Source organism: Gigantopelta aegis, chromosome 10 (genome assembly GCF_016097555.1).
Source record: "Gigantopelta aegis isolate Gae_Host chromosome 10, Gae_host_genome, whole genome shotgun sequence".
Taxonomy (NCBI): Eukaryota; Metazoa; Mollusca; class Gastropoda; order Neomphalida; family Peltospiridae; genus Gigantopelta; species Gigantopelta aegis.
Genome location: NC_054708.1, coordinates 9,593,962 through 9,612,650, shown reverse-complemented (window position 1 = coordinate 9,612,650; position 18,689 = coordinate 9,593,962). Strand labels below are relative to the sequence as shown.

Genomic DNA, 18,689 nt, shown 5'->3' with positions numbered 1-18,689 from the left:
TAATTAATAACATCCTTATCATGATAATTAATAAGTCTTTTCTTGATTGTGATTCATCTCATCATGATAATTAATAACAGCCTTTTCTTGATTGTGATTAATCTCATCATGATAATTAATAAGTCTTTTCTTGATTGTGATTAATCTCATCATGATAATTAATAACAGCCTTTTCTTGACTGTGATTAATCTCATCATGATAATTAATAACAGTCTTTTCTTGATTGTGATTAATCTCATCATGATAATTAATAACAGCCTTTTCTTGATTGTGATTAATCTCATCATGATAATTAATAACAGTCTTTTCTTGATTGTGATTAATCTCATCATGATAATTAATAACAGCCTTTTCTTGATTGTGATTAATCTCATCATGATAATTAATAACAGCCTTTTCTTGATTGTGATTAATCTCATCATGATAATTAATAACAGCCTTTTCTTGATTGTGATTAATCTCATTATGATAATTAAATTTATGTCACTATATTGTAATCATGCTTTGTTTCTTACAGAATAATACCTAATCAAATTTCTTTAGTTTGTACAAATACGATTATGAATAAGTAAATGCTTTAGTTGGTTTTAGTTGTTTGAGTTCTCTAAAATAATAAAGTTATATATGGCATGTTCAGCCTTGCTTGTTACGTGTACATAAAAGATGCAGAACTCCTGACGGTTATCAATTCATTTCTATAAGGTGTACATGTATGTAAACACATTTATATTAAAACTATGATTACATCTATTAGTATTACTATAAACATCCAAGACAAAGGTTTTATAACTTTTACACCAATAAAACTGGATCTGGCAACCACCCAAACTATATTTGTATACCACACCAAAAAGGTTTATCAATTTGGTATATGTGGTTATAAATAAAAAAAACTTTGTGACTTTCAAAGTCACACTGGATTTGTCAATATAAGTAACTGGAGATTTTCACAACAAAATTAAACGCTTAATTGTGACTTGATACAAGGCAGCTTAATGTATTTTAATTACAATGCAATGATAACAATCTGCTAAACTTTTTTGTTTTAGTGTAGTCTTTATTATTGTGGATATTCCGAGAAAACAAAGACAGTTAAGAGCAAATTAAATAATAAAAGGTTGCTAAAGGACCATTGCGTGTAATTCATTCCATCCTGCCTAAATAAACATCACAAAGTGCATAACCCAGGGTTTAACTGCTTTCAGGTAGCAATTCATTGTATCCTGCCTAAATAAACATCACAAAGTGCATAACCCAGAGTTTAACTACTTTCAGGTAGCAACTAAGAATTCATTTTAATGACTTATTTTTTATTATATTATAAGAAGAACCCAGGATTTAACTGCTTTCAGGTAGCAACTAAGAATTCATTTTAATGACTTATTTTTTATTATATTGTAAGAAGAACCCAGGATTTAACTGCTTTCAGGTAGCAACTAAGAATTCATTTTAATGACTTATTTTTTATTATATTGTAAGAAGAACCCAGGGTTTAACTGCTTTCAGGTAGCAACTAAGAATTCATTTTAATGACTTATGTTTTATTATATTGTAAGAAGAAAAAAAAGGAAACAAAGGATAACAAAGTAGATGAGGAAAGTTATAATTGAAAAAACAACAACACAAAACCCCCCCCCCCCCACAAAAAACCCTCCAGCCCCCCACCCACCAAATAAAAGAGAGAGAGAGAGAGAGAGAGAGAGAGAGAGAGAGAGAGAGAGAGAGAGAGAGAGAGAGAGAGAGAGAGAGAGAGAGAGAGAAGTGAGGGGTGATATTTTCGAGTTGGCTGGGTTACAAAAACAAATTGTTTTCGAACACTGGCCCAGGTCACGTACCAGGGAACATTGACTTGTGATTCAACTCTGAGCGTCTGATGCTACATAAATGTTTTTAAATTAAGCCATCAAGATAAATTAACTGTCGGAAACAGAAGGTAAAAACTTTTTGTTCCTGTTACATAAGGATAAATCTTACACAAAATTAAGGACAAATAGTCTGGATTTGTAGAATATATTACTTCAAGCAGTTATTAGTTCACTAATAACAGGTAGTCAATAAATATGTATTGCAGTTGTCTAGCTTATTTAAAATTAAAATCTTTGATGGCAACTCCAATACTAGTGGAGCCAGTGCTCCACAACTAGTGTAACAAAGGCTGTGGTATGTGCTATCTTGTCTGTGGGATGATGCATATAAAAGATCCCTTGCTGCTAATCGAAAAGAGTAGCTCATCAAGTGGCGACAGCGGGTTTCCTCTCTCAATATCTGTGTGGTCCTTAACCATATGTCTGATGCCATATAATCGTAAATAAAATGTGTTGAGTGCAGCGTTAAATAAAACATTTCCTTCCTTCCAATACTGGTGGTAAATGCAGGAACCCATAAATACTACCAGTAAATACTGACTAACCAAAAGCCTTATCCACAGTATCAGGAAGTTAACCGTGTTAGCGGCTGTCAATCACACAGTACTGACATTAAATTCCACATTGTATTTCCATATTTTACACAGGTGTATATGTATCTTATTAACTACTCTAGCACTTTATTACATACCTATTCAATCTTACTATAATGATAAAGACATTTTGAAACCATGTGATAAATTTATTTTGTATCGCACATATGTGAAATCTGGACTGGAACTTTTAAATGGGGAATTCCCTTTTTCTTTTTACTGCAGTTAGCGCCTTTTATTTACTGGCGTCATATATGATTTACAAATCATATCTGAAACATTACACTGCTGCAGAGTATGATTCTTAATGTTAAGTAAATCCATGAAAGGAGTTTTGATCATACATGTAAGAAAGTGTTGTTATGATGTTAAATTAAAAACGTATATAATATATAAAGGTATATAATAAATACAGAACTTCACATACGTTGTTTTTGCTTCCTATTTATTGCACTCGTTTTTATTTTGTGAAAGAACACGGTCTCATGGTATATATTCTTGCGCAAAATAAACTCGTGCAATAAATAGGAAGTGAAAACAACGTATGTAAAGTTCTGTATATGTATTAAATTTTCTCCCAAATACCATGTTACCGTATTACTTTCCATCAGTATATATGGTGTCATCAGTGTATAATTTTCTCCCAAATACCATGTTACCGTATTACTTTCCATCAGTATATATGGTGTCATCAGTGTATAATTTTCTCCCAAATACCATGTTACCGTATTATTTTCCATCAGTATATATGGTGTCATCAGTGTATAATTTTCTCCCAAATACCATGTTACCGTATTATTTTCCATCAGTATATATGGTGTCATCAGTGTATAATTTTCTCCCAAATACCATGTTACCGTATTATTTTCCATCAGTATATATGGTGTCATCAGTGTATAATTTTCTCCCAAATACCATGTTACCGTATTATTTTCAATCAGTATATATGGTGTCATCAGTGTATAATTTTCTCCCAAATACCATGTTACCGTATTATTTTCAATCAGTATATATGGTGTCATCAGTGTATAATTTTATGCATGTGGGTGTAAATTAAGCTGGGCTTATCATAGACTATATGTATAAATGTTAGCTGTCATCCCAATTTTCTGCTGTTAAAAATAGACGTCATTGGTCACTTGTACAAGCATGTACATGATGTGAATGGGTCGAATTAAGTAGTGTTACACAAATCTGACAGGTAAGTCATAACTGCACAGTGAGTCACTTGTTTTTAATGTTATATGTGCATAAGTAGGTAAGATTAATTTGCTGCATATGGTATGTTAAAAGTATAAACTTTTGTTGTGATGATATGTTACAATTTGTGATGCACACGATCAAAGACATACGAATGTATAAAATGTTGATTACATAATTATTCATAAGACCATATATATAAAGACCATACACTCTTTATGTTTTAGTCGAGTTACAAAAACAAATAGAAAAAACCCACCTTAGAATGGGTGGGTTGAGGTGGGTCATAATTCATAATTAAAGTTTGTCTGAATGTATATGTGTGCATGTGATGATATATTGACTTTTAACACTGTTATTTTCCTTGACAATTCAGTAATACATATTAAATAACTACAAATTAAAACAACTATTAATCTGTTTTGAAATGGAAAATTAAAAACAAAAATCTTCTTTTCCTTAATGGTTTATCTGTCTCTGAATAAACATCCAATACATAAGAAGACAATTAAGGGCATATTGTCACAGACCACTGACCTATTACATGGCCTAACAAAGTATTACTTAAAAATATAGATATTTGATTTGTCCCTAAATGTACTTTATTAAACCATCTACGTAACCACCATACTCCACTTATTAATGATATTTTGTAAAAATAATTCAATTATGGCAATGGTCCATAATTCAAAAACTAACATTGCTGAGAGGGTTGACATGGATTTCACTTCAACATGGTGTAGTTAAAGTGATGCAATAGTCAGATTTGGTCTGTAAAAATGTATGTAATTTCAATTTATTATTAATTTTTAGAGAAATAAGGTCCTTAAATCTGTGACAGTATGACTTTAAGCAGAAATGTAGGACTATTGTTTCATGTAAAAAAAAAAAAAAAAGAAGAAGGAAAAAGAAAGAAAAGAAATCTCTTCCTTACAAAAGGTCATACAAAACTGCATCATACACGCACACCCAGGCAGGCAGCTACAATTCTGCACGGTATGTTTGTGCTGTCAGTTGTACTACATGATATGTTTGTGCTGTCAGTGGCAGTTACAACACCTCCAGCTGTACTACATGGTATGTTTGTGCTGTCAGTGGCAGTTACAACATCTCCAGCTGTACTACATGGTATGTTTGTGCTGTCAGTGGCAGTTATGACACCTCTCTCTCTCTCTCAGCGGGTCAACACCTCTCTCTCAGTGGGTCACAGTTTGAAGCATCTGTTACGCAGTGTGATGGAAACACGATTGTGCCATTTTCCAAATGATGCCATTGATCAGCGGATGATCATTTCGACAGTGGTTCGAGGAAGAACACTAATAACACATTCTCATTCAAGCACATAGATCCACTCAGCGACTTGTGAAATAACTTAACAATTACTTTCCCTTGGTTGCTCTTTGCTAGGTGAGGTAAAATAAGGCCAGATCAGAACCATTCAAACTTCAGTCGTTGAAACACATCCATTTTCTCAAACCCACACACAAAGGCTTTGGAATTAACTGTTACAATTAGGTGCAAGGAATTTAATTTCCCTCACAAATGAGTAAATCATGTCAAAATTCCAATTAATGTATTGGCTGTGTTTGCAAATTGCTAAAACAGATTAAATCATTTACTTCTGTCTGCACGCATGTACCAGCTAATGTTTTTTGTTTTCTTTATGCATGTTTATATGTACAATGTACGTATTATCTTGTATTTTGGTATGCATTTCATTTGCATATTTTAAATATGATTTCTGTGCTAATATCCAATTAAGGTTAAAGTCTGCTATCCTGGACCATATTGGCTGTGTAGACTCTGCCCAGATTAAGGGATAGTGTTTAATTGTTAATGGTGAGAGATGTCAGTGCAGAGGTCTCATTGACCTAGTGGCATTATCGCACAAATTTAGAAAAAGATTTTTCTAATTCCATTATTCATAATTACCTAGTGCTAGCACAACAGCAATGCTATACAACCCCGAGTCATAACCTCCATTGCAGAATTGTCTCCCCTTGCCAATGTATGTAGTACACCTGCGCATGGGCAGACTTTTTACTCATTTACACATACATCTGGCAAGGGGAGACAATTCTGCAGTGGAGGTTGTAACTCAGGGTCGTATGGCATTTTTGTTGTGCTAGCACAGTAAGTTGATAAGACTAATAAAATAAATAAATAAATAAGCATTTTGAGTACTGTTAAAGCAATACATGTCCCCTACTGCATGGGCCAAACAAGACCCATAACTACACGTATGTAAAAAAAATTAGTAAATCACCATGAAGGTCAAACTTGATCTGTGACAGTACATGGTAATATTATAAACTGAATTTCATCTCAATATCTTGAGGCATTGCGGAAAAAAGTCCAGAATACAGATTTTCGTATCACGTAAGTTCAAGGGTCATAACTCTGTAAAAATGGGTCAATCACCAAAAAAGTCCAACTTGGTCTGTAACACCAACAGTACATGGTAAAGCTATATAAAAAAATTTCATGTCAATATCTTGAGGCATTGTAAAAGAAACAAACATCCGGGACAGACAGACAGACAGACATATAGTCCCCTCTGATTGGGGACTAATAAATATATAAATTAAAAAAATTATAAAAATAAATAAATAAATTTAAAAAGAGTGCTAAGTAATATCTGGTCAAGCTGGCTTACAGTGTAATATGTAAGATATGTAATTTTTAAATTCTGATTTCACTCAAATGTCACATCTTGTCACTGAATGTTACGTGCAATTTTCTATTTCAGTACATGTAAATGACAACTACAGCTTATTATCTGTCGTGAAAGAAGATTTTCCATAAAACATGTCACGGTTACCATTAAGGCATTATTTGACTACATTTATGTCAAGATGACCAATGTCATGGAAGACAATATGACCTGTTCTTTGTAAGCTAAACCTGCTAAACATATCACTAATTACTAGGTACTAAAGACAAGACAGGTAAAAAGAGGGTGAACAGCATTTATGTGGATCAGAGATGCAAAGTCAATGAATAAAAACTCCAGGAGACCTGTAATTGTCTTGAAAGGTAGGAGTGGGTGGTTGTGGAGGTTATAGTCAATGTTTCATTTAAAACTCCAACAGGAACAGCTTTTAGATGCCACTAAAATCCAGAATTACAGAAACGCCTGGCCAATTTGTCTCTGTAGGTCTATTCCAAAATTAACCATGTAGAGGGTTGGAGGGGTCATACAATTATATTTTGTGTGGATTGTTGTAAATGTTTTTAAATACACCTAATTTCATATTTATTTCAATTTTATGTGAAGTAAATACTAGAAAACAATTACTCTTTTCACAATACCCCCCTCCAGAATATTTCTAGAACTCTTATTGCAGTAGTATCCTACCACCCACCCACTCAGAATGTTTTTAGAACAGCCCTCTTACTGCAGTATGCTAGATTCTCCTACCAACACCCTACAATGTTTTTAGAACAGCCCTCTTACTGCAGTATGCTAGATTCTCCTACCAACACCCTACAATGTTTTTAGAACAGCCCTCTTACTGCAGTATGCTAGATTCTCCTACCAACACCCTACAATGTTTTTAGAACAGCCCTCTTACTGCAGTATGCTAGATTCTCCTACCAACACCCTACAATGTTTTTAGAACAGCCCTCTTACTGCAGTATGCTAGATTCTCCTACCAACACCCTACAATGTTTCTAGAACAGACCTCTTACTGCAGTATGCTAGATTCTCCTACCAACACCCTACAATGTTTTTAGAACAGCCCTCTTACTGCAGTATGCTAGATTCTCCTACCAACACCCTACAATGTTTCTAGAACAGCCCTCTTACTGCAGTATGCTAGATTCTCCTACCAACACCCTACAATGTTTTTAGAACAGCCCTCTTACTGCAGTATGCTAGATTCTCCTACCAACACCCTACAATGTTTTTAGAACAGCCCTCTTACTGCAGTATGCTAGATTCTCCTACCAACACCCTACAATGTTTTTAGAACAGCCCTCTTACTGCAGTATGCTAGATTCTCCTACCAACACCCTACAATGTTTTTAGAACAGCCCTCTTACTGCAGTATGCTAGATTCTCCTACCAACACCCTACAATGTTTTTAGAACAGCCCTCTTACTGCAGTATGCTAGATTCTCCTACCAACACCCTACAATGTTTTTAGAACAGCCCTCTTACTGCAGTATGCTAGATTCTCCTACCAACACCCTACAATGTTTCTAGAACAGACCTCTTACTGCAGTATCTTAGATTCTCCCACCAACACCCCCCCCCCCCCCACAATGTTTATAGAACAGCCCTGGATTCTGCCTGGCTGTTGAGCAATACTTCAGTAGGCAAAGAAACAAACTCCAGCATTATTAATCTGATCTCAAGCCACAGATAGCCTTGGTCACTATTTGTAGCCAAAGAAAAGTCTACTGACATATTGGTGACATGTTAGTTGAAGTCAGACAAAGCATCACCCTGTAGCTGGGTCTGGCATCATGCGAGGCAGAGACTGAGAGAGAATCATGGATTTTATAGAAGTCTGTTGGCATACAGTCCTTGTGTACTGATGTCCTTACATATCTGACAAATCCAGACTCAGTTCAAGTAATCTTTTATAAAGTATTAATGTAGGGTTATGCGTTTCAAAATTAAAATCATGTTGATCGTGATGATGGATATTACATCCATGCCAGTAATAAATAAAATAGAGATACATGTGTATAAAAATAGAAAAAAGAGACTTACCTTAATTCCATCAATGGTGAAAAACTAAATTTAATCATGAACATAAGCCATAAAAAAATACAATATCATGTTGGAAATTTAATTTTACTATTAATATTAAAAATAAATGAACACAAGATGACAAAAATTAAAATTCTTACCTCAAATCCATTTTCACGTCATTGTCATCGAGACACTGAAAAAACGCAAAAATAAAATAAACATCAATGATCAGATTTAAATATAACAACTAATAATGAAAAAAAAGGAGTAAATATTTAATAGCTGTAGTCCAGCATATCTAAAATATCCAATATTCAATGTGTCTGCTAGACATATCTAGTATATCGGGGATCAGGGTTTAAAGCAGGACTAAGAAAAGAAAAAAAAGTTTTTGTTTAACAACCCCACTAGAGCACATTGATTTATTAATCATCGGCCATTGGATGTCAAACATTTGGTAATTTTAACATACATGTAGTCTTAGAGAGGAAACCAGCTGTATTTTTCTATTAGTAGCAAGGGATTTTTTATATACATTCCATAGATAGGATAGCACATACCATGGCCTTTGATATATTAGTCATGGTGCACATACTGGCTGGAACGAGAAATAGCCCAATGGGCCCATTGATGGGGATTGATCCTAGACCAGTCGTGCATCAAATGAGTGCTTTACCATTGGGCAACATCCTGCCCCCAACTAAGAAACGAAAGAAAGCCACTACATTTGTCTATTAGTAACAAGGATCTTTTATATGCACCATTCCACAGACAGAATAGCACATACCACGGCCTTTGATATACTAGTCATGGTGCACTGGCTGGAACAATTAAGAAATGGCCCAATGGGCCCGCCAATGGGGATTGATCTTAAACCGACCTCGCACCAAGCTATATATAAGTCAGTGTTCCATATGATGTGTTTTGACATGTTCACTTTCTCCAGCACCATACACCTGCCTTCTTATCAGCATACCCATTAGACAATCAGTTACATCACAAAATACTGCATGGAGTTTATCATTTACTTAATATACTGGATGACAAGACAAATGTTGCACATATGTGTAGCTATAATTGTATTTCTGCAGTAGGAGAAAAAAAAAACTATTTGTAAAATATAACAAATGACAAAGATATAAACGTTCATAGATGACATTTTGAATATAAATAGGAACTAATTTTGTGCTTACTTTTTGGCTATAATATACAAAATGTAACAATGGCTATAAGTTTAAATAAATCATGTACATACATGTAATGTTCAAAAGCCTTTTTCTTATACATATTTATTAATTTGGAATCATTTGGTGATGCATTGGGTTATTTCTCGATCAAGCTAGTGCACTATGACAGGTATACCAAGGGCCATGGTATGTGCTATCCTGTCTGTGAGATGGTGCATATAAAAGATCCCTTAATTACTACTAATGGAAAAATGAAGCAGTTCTAAGATATCCAGTAGCCAATGATTAATAAATCATTGTGCTCTAGTGGTGTCAATGAACAAAACAAACTTTTTGTCTTTTCATTTGGTATGTCAGTCATGGGTTTGGTGTGTCAGTCATGGGGTTGGTGTGTCAGTCATGGGTTTGGTGTGTCAGTCATGGGGTTGGTGTGTCAGTCATGGGGTTGGTGTGTAAGTCATGGGTTTGGTGTGTCAGTCATGGGGTTGGTGTGTCAGTCATGGGGTTGGTGTGTAAGTCATGGGGTTGGTGTGTAAGTCATGGGGTTGGTGTGTCAGTCATGGGGTTGGTGTGTAAGTCATGGGTTTGGTGTGTCAGTCATGGGGTTGGTGTGTCAGTCATGGGGTTGGTGTGTCAGCCATGGGGTTGGTGTGTCAGTCATGGGTTTGGTGTGTCAGTCATGGGGTTGGTGTGTCAGTCATGGGGTTGCAATTTCAACATTAAAGGGTTTTTTATTGCAGATACTGGACAGTTTTCAAATGCTACATCACTGGCGTAGGAAGTGGGGGAAGTGGGGCAAATGGGGGGGGAGAGAGGGGGGCTTGTGCCCCCCACTTTTCTTGATCCAGTAGCAGCAACGATGGTTTATATACATTTATTTATATTTATATATCTGTGTATTTGTGCCCACCTCCTTTTTGGCACCTTCCTGCTACATGTATCTAGAGAAAACAAAAACCCATCATGTATGTTTTCTTTTTAAATGATATATTCAAGCACATTGTTTAATCAACATCTATTAGAGGTTAAAAACATTCTAACAGACATTAAAGATTTATAGTGGTGTTTATGAGTCAAACCTAAATCTGTTTACTCTGCTGGGATTGATCCCATGAACTACACAACCAAACAATAATCTGACCAGCTCAAACAGAAATCTCTTGAACAGAAACACGTATGGGAAGAACGGACATACAGACAACTGTAACACTTCACATTCTAAATTTTTTAATTCAGCACTGTGTAACTAACATTAGGCCAAAAAACAAAAGAAGTTTGTTTCAGGTAACATGGCCAAAAAAAGTAGGGTAGGTAGGTAGGATCTTTTTTTATTTTTTTATTTTTATTTTTATTTTTTATTTTTTTTTTGTTCAAAGAAAGGTTACCCTACCTTAAATGTGTTTGCCAGAGAAAAACTCAGTCTCAAGATGAAAGACATGAAGGCAAGCTGTCTGAAAAATCTTAGTTTACTCTTTGCAGCCAAAGAGAAATAAAAACAATCTCACTGTCAATGTCAGTTTTAAGTTTCACATGCCATTTTCAAAAGACAGGAAAACAAAAAAAGTTCAAACTATTCCTTTCACCAATAAAAGTCAGTAGATGACTGCACAGAAACTTCACAGCTTTGTCCAGTTTTGTCAGAGGATGACTGCACAAATTTGTCCAAGTTGGTCAATAGATGTTTGCACAAAAAGTTCACAGATTTATCCAGTCAGTAGATGACTGCACAAAAACTTCACAGATTTGTCCAACTTGTATTGGAAATAACAAAACAATACTAATTTTGTGTGCAATTTACAAATCAATCGGCTTAGAAATGAATAACTTGTAGTAAATGTCATAGTAATAAAAAAGGCGTTCCTAGCCCGAGTACTCTGACTGTAAGAGAGCTAGACGGACACTTGGACATAAATAATGAGAGCGTGTTTATGTTCAAATGTCCGTCTAGCTCTCTTACAGTCAGAGTACTCGGGCTAAGCCGTTCCCTGTGGGACGGACTTATAGTTTTAATGTTTATTAGCCTATTGAACGGACCCATGCTAAAATCACCCAAATTAATTTATTCCCAATTAACTGAAACACTGAAATAAATGTGAACTGTTTAATGTTTGTGGTTATTCTTGAATATTCCGTTTATTTAATTATTACCCATGCTCTGCAGTTGATAGGCCTATCTACATCACTGGCGTAGGAAGCGGGGAAGGGGGTACTTTGTAGCAGCATCGATGGTTTATATATTAATTTTATACGTGTGTGTGCCCACCCACCCCACTTTTTGGTATCTTCCTACAGGCTACACCCGTGTATATTAACAAATTCTGGGTACTAAGCCTAAGCAGTAGCCAACAACGAAAATTGTACCACGTCTTCTTCAAATGACCTTCACCTTTACATGCGGAAAAAAACGCGATGACTTGTAGTCTGTGCATGTGGTATCGAGAAATCCTTGATTGTTTTGTTGAGATCGCACTTTGTTGTTTTTGGAAAATAAACCTACAATGTATGAGATGACTGGAGTTACGATAATACAATATATTTCCCTCTATAGGCCTACAATATTTAGCAGTTTGTAATAAAAGCTGTTTAATCGCCACACATGTTACCGTCGATCCGCGACCACAACCTCTCTGTGTGCTTCCCCCCACCCCACCCCATCCCAACAGAAAAAAAAAAGTTCAGGGTCGGTGGCAAAATTTAGGGTCGGTCGTGTGACCGGAAACAAACGATTTTTTTTGGGGGGGGGCCTTAAAAGAAGTATTTTTAAAAATAAAATTCAACTACTCAACATCAATTATTAAAATATAACATTATTGACACTTTAAATACTCTACAGAGAATTTAAACAATAACTTGAGATTCAAAGTGCGATTAACGTTTTGCTCATTCTAAATGAAAAGCAAATGACGCCCTATAGAAAGTGGGAAGTGGAGTTTATGGGAGTCCAAAGAAATCAGGATTTCATTCAATCCATTTGGAAAATATTATTCGACAAGAGGTTTTTAACGCCACTCAGCTGGCACTTTGAACAGCCCTTCTCTCCCTCTGACCTACTACAGCAGTTCAAAACTATTTCCTATCACAAATGGAAAGTTAAACACAAATGATAAAAAAAAGTGCTCAAATGACTTGGCTAAAATACTTCTGTCTTTATTCAGAAAAGATGTGCTAGGAAAAAAAAAAGTACCAATAATTTTTTTAACTTAAAAACTTTTTTTTAAAAATAAAGAACAAAAATTTTAAGCCAAAAAAATCTGCGTTAATTTTTGAAATGTGTTCTAAACTTTCCACATGACGCCTTTCAGACAGGTTTCCGTTTGGTTACGTGGAGCAGCAGTGAATGTCGTTCAAGTTTTAAAAGATCTTTTAATGCATTTCTCTTTTCGAAGTGAAGCACTTCCTCCTGAGGATCTGGTGTGTTGGGTAACAGTGTTAAAAATATCTCCTGTAGGTTTTTGAAGACTTTGCCATCAAGGGCAACACCGCGGTTGTAATTGCATTAGTGCACACTGTTTTGTGCTAACAACGGATCCTGTGCAGGTCAACAGCATTTCAAATAGGACTTCTGCCGACTTTCTTCACAGAAAGAGGAGAAATCATTACATTATGAAGCTTTTTTTTAAAATGTAGAAATTTATCAATATAATTTTTGAACCAAATGGGTTCGTAGGAATGTCATATGGAGTTTGGGGGTGGGGGGAGGGAGGGAGGGAGGGAGGCACAATCTCTTTTTCGTTTCTTTTCGGTTTCATTCCATTTTCCTTTCTTTTTTCTTCTTTTTCTGTTATTTTTTTCTTTTTTGTCTTTTCATTTGCTGATGTATTTTGATTTGGAAGCCTTTTAAAAAAATCTTATTTATATCAAGTAGAAAAAATAACTGTACATTTTTGTCCTCAAGAAGGGGAACAGCCCCCCCCCCGTACCTACAGGCAAGCCAAAGAAGAGAGTAAAAACTTTACAGATTAAAAGCAAAGCATTAACTTGTGGCAAAGTAAAAACAAAGGAAACATGATAATTTAACAAAATATACCAGCTCCTTGATTAATATAAACTACAACACGACAACAGAAATTTAGCCGGTTAATTAAATCCATATATCTTGGCGTGTTGGGCCGTATTGTAGCTGCCAATGATTCTATCTTCATGAAGACCGCAGTGTTACCATTAATAAGTAGCTGACAAGTGTTCAAAATAGCCTACACGTGCATGATGACTTAATCTTCCTGTCAAAGAAAACAACCTGCTCCATTAATAAGCTCTTCGTTTCAACAAGCTGCTTCCACTTCAAGAACATTTCTGTCATGACAAACAATCTGTGTAATTATTCAAACAAAAACATAAATTCTCCAAGTTTCTGAAAAAAAACCCATCTTTTACTTAGATGTACATTGTATTTATTTATTTATTTATTAATAGTGTCCACTGGGCTAAAAACTATTTTTTATTATTATTAATTAATTAATTACAATACTGATTATAATAATCGTGGGGTTAACTGTGGTAATATGGCTAGCCCAAAGGCTTGGAAAATATGAAGCCTACTAATATTTTCTCTATAGCCTCTAGCTAACAGAATGTTGTTAACTGGAACTGGTAACATGGACAATTATCACAGGATGCACACTTATTTTAACCTTTAGATGTCTTAAAATAACATGGCTCTCAATTTTTCTTAATAAAGGCTTCCAAATCAAAGCACTGCAGCAAATGAAGAGACAAAAAAAAATTAAATGAATAAAAAAAGAAAAAAGAAAACAGAATGAAACCAAAAAAGATAAAGAAAAAAAGAGAGAGAAAAATTACTGCTGTCAAAAAAGAAGAAAAAAGAAACGAAAATACAAACGCTAAACATTCACTGCAAAAATTTGCCTTAAACCATGTAAGCAAAAACACCACTAATCATAATAATATCCTGAAGAAACAACAGAACGGACATAACAAACCTCATATCCCAAGAAAAAATTTCACATAAGAGCAAGAATAATTTTTTTATTATTTTATATACCTTGTTAAAATATGATTAGTGACATGAACTAACAAGACATGATGTGCACTGGCCAATTTTAACCACAAAGGATTCACATTTTCAAAATTAAATGAAATTGAGAGGAATAAACTAAGAATTATGTTTCTCCCCAAACACTGTCAATGCCACAGGGCTAAGCTGGATTTTGATCCAATAATGGCTTTTTGAAATGTCGTAAATAATTATTTTTTTTGCTTCCAAAGGCTGTAAATATAATTATTGCGACACAATTGACTTGATTCATCTGTGATTAATCTCTCCACATGAAGCAGAACAAATGATTTGTCGCAGAATACGATCGACGACAATGCACAAATAATCTACTAAACGAACGTGAAGGCCTCGTTTAATGGAGAAACAATTGCGTAACAAAATTTAATCGCTGCTGCTGAATACTAAAACATTTTCATTCCGTCATTATGCACAAACCAAATGTTAATTAAATATGTCACCAAGAAACAGATAATTCTAATAGGTAAATGCTTAATTGTTGCATCTGAATTGATTATAATATTTTAATTACTTTCTTTCTTTTTTTTCTTTTTTTCGAAAAACGAAAACGTGTCAATACACGAATTGTTGTTTTTTGATGCCGAGTGAACAATAATGGACAGAATTTCAATTAGTGAACAAAGAAGCGTTGTTACAGTGAGTCAGAGCACATCGATCAAAACCTGACAAGATTACATCAAACAGTTTCTAGCTGTTTTCACAATCTATTTTCATGCTTATATTCAATTAAGGTTCAAGCACACTGTCCTGGGCACTCAAATCAGCTATCTGAGCTGTCTGTCCAGGACAGTGCCCGGTTAGAGGTGGTTGTAAGTGAGAGATTACTGTAGTGCATGGCCTAACACCTCTACATTGATTTGTTTGTTGTCTGTCTCTTTTGTTTATAGACACCACTACAGCACATTGATTTATTAATCATCAGCTACTCTATATGGCAAAGATTATGTCACTGTGACACACATAGAGGGAATCTGCTACATGTTTCATTAGCAGGAAGGGCTCTTTTATATGCACTTCCCCACAGACAGGACAGCACATACAAGGGCAGGCTTAAATTTCTGCCATGAAATAAAAGGTAGGAAGGAAATGTTTTATTTAATGATGCACTCAACACATTTTATTTATGGTTATATGGCATCGGACATATGGTTAAGGACGACACAGATATTAAGAGAGGAAACCCACTGTCGCCACTTCATGGTCTACTCTTTTCAATTAGCAGCAAGGGATCTTTTATATGCACCATCCCAGACAGGATAGCACATACCACGGCCTTTGATATACCAGTCATGGTGCACTGGCTGGAGCGAGAAATAGCCCAATGGGTCCACTGACAGGGATCGATCCCAGACCGACCACGCATCAAGCGAATGCTTTACCACTGGGCTACATCCCACCCGCCCCAGGAAAGAATATCCGGGTACGTAAGAAGAAGAAAAGAGATCATAACTACATGTAGGATGTAGGGGCTTAATAAGGGCTTTGAAATCGTTTCAAACTGGACACTGCATTTTACGTATGTCAACTTTTAAGCACCAGTTCTCTTACTATAATCTTTCTAAATATCATAAAAATTTATCAATTAATTTCCAAGATTTTAATGTATATAATTTTACCCTTTGTACCCTCTGGCAGAAAGCCTGAATGGATATATCTGTCATGGGGCACTGGTTATAGTACATGAAAAAAGAAAAGAAGAAAACAATCAGAGAATGGGTCTACTGACGGGATTCGATCCTTCGACCCCAGCACCTCAGATGAGTGTTCTACTGACTGGGCTACATCCCACCCACCTCACACCGGTGAGTGCTGGGTTTATACAAGCACTGGGTTATAAACCCAGTATCTACCAGCCTGAAAACTATACAGTATTTCCACAGATGCTACGTTTCAAATCAACTACATGTACACTGTCCTTAATAAAAGGATTGTTTCTTTCAACAATACCTGAGCACATTTTAAAGCTCTCGCTGTTGGTGTTGAAAATTACATATGGTTATTATGGCACCTTTGTTTATAAGGGGGTGGGATGTGGCCCAGTGGTAAAGCTCTCGCCTGATGTGCAATCAGTCTAGGATCAATCCCTGTTGGTAGACCCAACTGGCTATTTTTCACTTCAGCATATAACAGATCCCTTGCTGCTCCCTCCTGTCCCGAACTTGGTCACTGGCGAATGTCAGAGGTTAAGTCCAAAATAGGCGTGCCCAAAACCTTCATGGAATATGGACACGTTAGTAGAGTTTTCACTCACCCTTGCTGCTAATAAAAAATAGCAACCCAAGGAGTGGCAGTAGTGGGTTTCCTCTCTCATTAGACCAGTATCTGTATGGTCCTTAACCATACGCCGTATAATTGTAAATAAAATGTGTTCAGTGTGTTGTTAAATAAAACCTTTTGGGGGCTTTAAAACCCCACTGCCACTACAAGAGATACTGCTTTCAAAAATACCCTAATTTGTGTATATCCTCTTCATCTTGGTTTTCTACATTTTAATTACACTATTTTAGTTCATTACCAGGAGACATGTTAAGGACAGATGGTCCTGTTATGGAAATTAACCTTTGAAACCCAATAGCCAAGTGTATTTTTCGTCCTGGGGTGTCATTAAATATTCACTCACTCACTCACTCACTCACTCACTCACTCACTCATTCTTTGTTAAAGACATTTCTGTCTTTATACATATAGTACTTAAAACAAATTATTAAGAACTTAGTTGTGGTCAACATACAACTACTGTTGGACCTCAAGTTTTGTTGATAGCCATGACAGTCCAAACACCAACATTAGGGTGGCAAGTCAATGCTTGTCAATTATATCAACAGAAAACCGACTGCCAGTCGCAGACTGACAGAACAATTGCTATGATGTTTTATTCAATAAAAAAAAATCCAGTCACAATCTAATAATCATCTGCCATCCAACTAAATGAAGATGTCAGAAACAGAACAGAAAATGACAATTGTGATTAACAGGCTTTCTGCTCGAACATAATTTGAGGGTCCATAATAAAAACAAAACTGATCCTAAGTGCCCCAACTAGGTGGTTATGAGTTGGGAATCTTTTCAAACTGGACACTGCATTCCATATACTTTGAGAAATTTAAAACAGCAGGGCCTAATTTCACAAATAATCCTAGTTTTGCATGTAAACGTAAATCTACAACTAAACCACAATTTTTATTACTATTATAGCTCAACAAATATAGCTAGAACACATATTTTATGTTCGTTTGTCCTTAAAATACTCTGTAATGAAAGAAAGAAAGAAATGTTTTATTTAACGACGCACTCAACACATTTTATTTACGGTTATATGGCATCAGACATATGGTTAAGGACCACACAGATTTTGAGAGGAAACCTGCTGTCGCCACTACATGAGCTACTCTTTCCGAGGGATCTTTTATTTGCGCTTCCCACAGGCAGGATAGCACAAACCATGGCCTTTGTTATGGATCACTGGTTGGTGCAAGTGGTTTACAACTACCCATTGAGCCTTGCAGAGCACTCACTCAGGGTTTGGAGTCGGTATTTGGATTAAAAATCCCATGCCTCGACTGGGATCCGAACCCAGTACATACCAGCATGTAGACCGATGGCCTAACCACGATGTCACCGAGGCCGGTAGTTTCTGTAATGATTCAATTTACTTTTCTGCGTGAAATTGATGCCAAACATGTGTAACCGCACGACCAGTACAACTGCTAGTGGCAGACGTAAACTTACAATGTTTAGTGAAATTGGCTGCAGTTCTCTTAATATAATCTTTCCGAAAATTATTAAAATGTATCCAATAATTTCCATCATTTTAGAGTTGATAATTTTACCCTTTGTATTAAACACAATGATGATATAACTCTTACACAGAGGGCAGGACATAGCCTTGTGGTAAAGCACTCACATGATGCACGGTCAGTCTCTGATCGATCCCTGTCAGTGGACTCATTGGACTATTTCTTGTTCCAGCCAGTGCACCATGACTGATATATCAAAGGCCATGGTATGTGCTATCCTGTCTGTGGGATGGTGCATATAAAAGATCCCTGTCAGTGGACCCATTGGACTATTTCTTGTTCCAGCCAGTGCACCACGACTGATAT

At 35.7% G+C, this 18,689-nt stretch overlaps 1 protein-coding gene across 3 annotated transcripts in view; it reads right to left on the bottom strand.

Moving 5' to 3' along the window:
- LOC121384802 (nuclear hormone receptor HR96-like) overlaps positions 1–18,689 on the bottom strand; it is a 371,804-nt gene that overhangs the window by 129,318 nt on the left and 223,797 nt on the right. For all 3 annotated transcript variants that reach the window (XM_041515387.1, XM_041515388.1, XM_041515389.1), the window contains one exon: positions 8,523–8,557. In XM_041515387.1, coding sequence (XP_041371321.1) covers positions 8,523–8,557 — 35 coding nt within the window. The remainder of the gene's footprint in view (positions 1–8,522; positions 8,558–18,689) is intronic.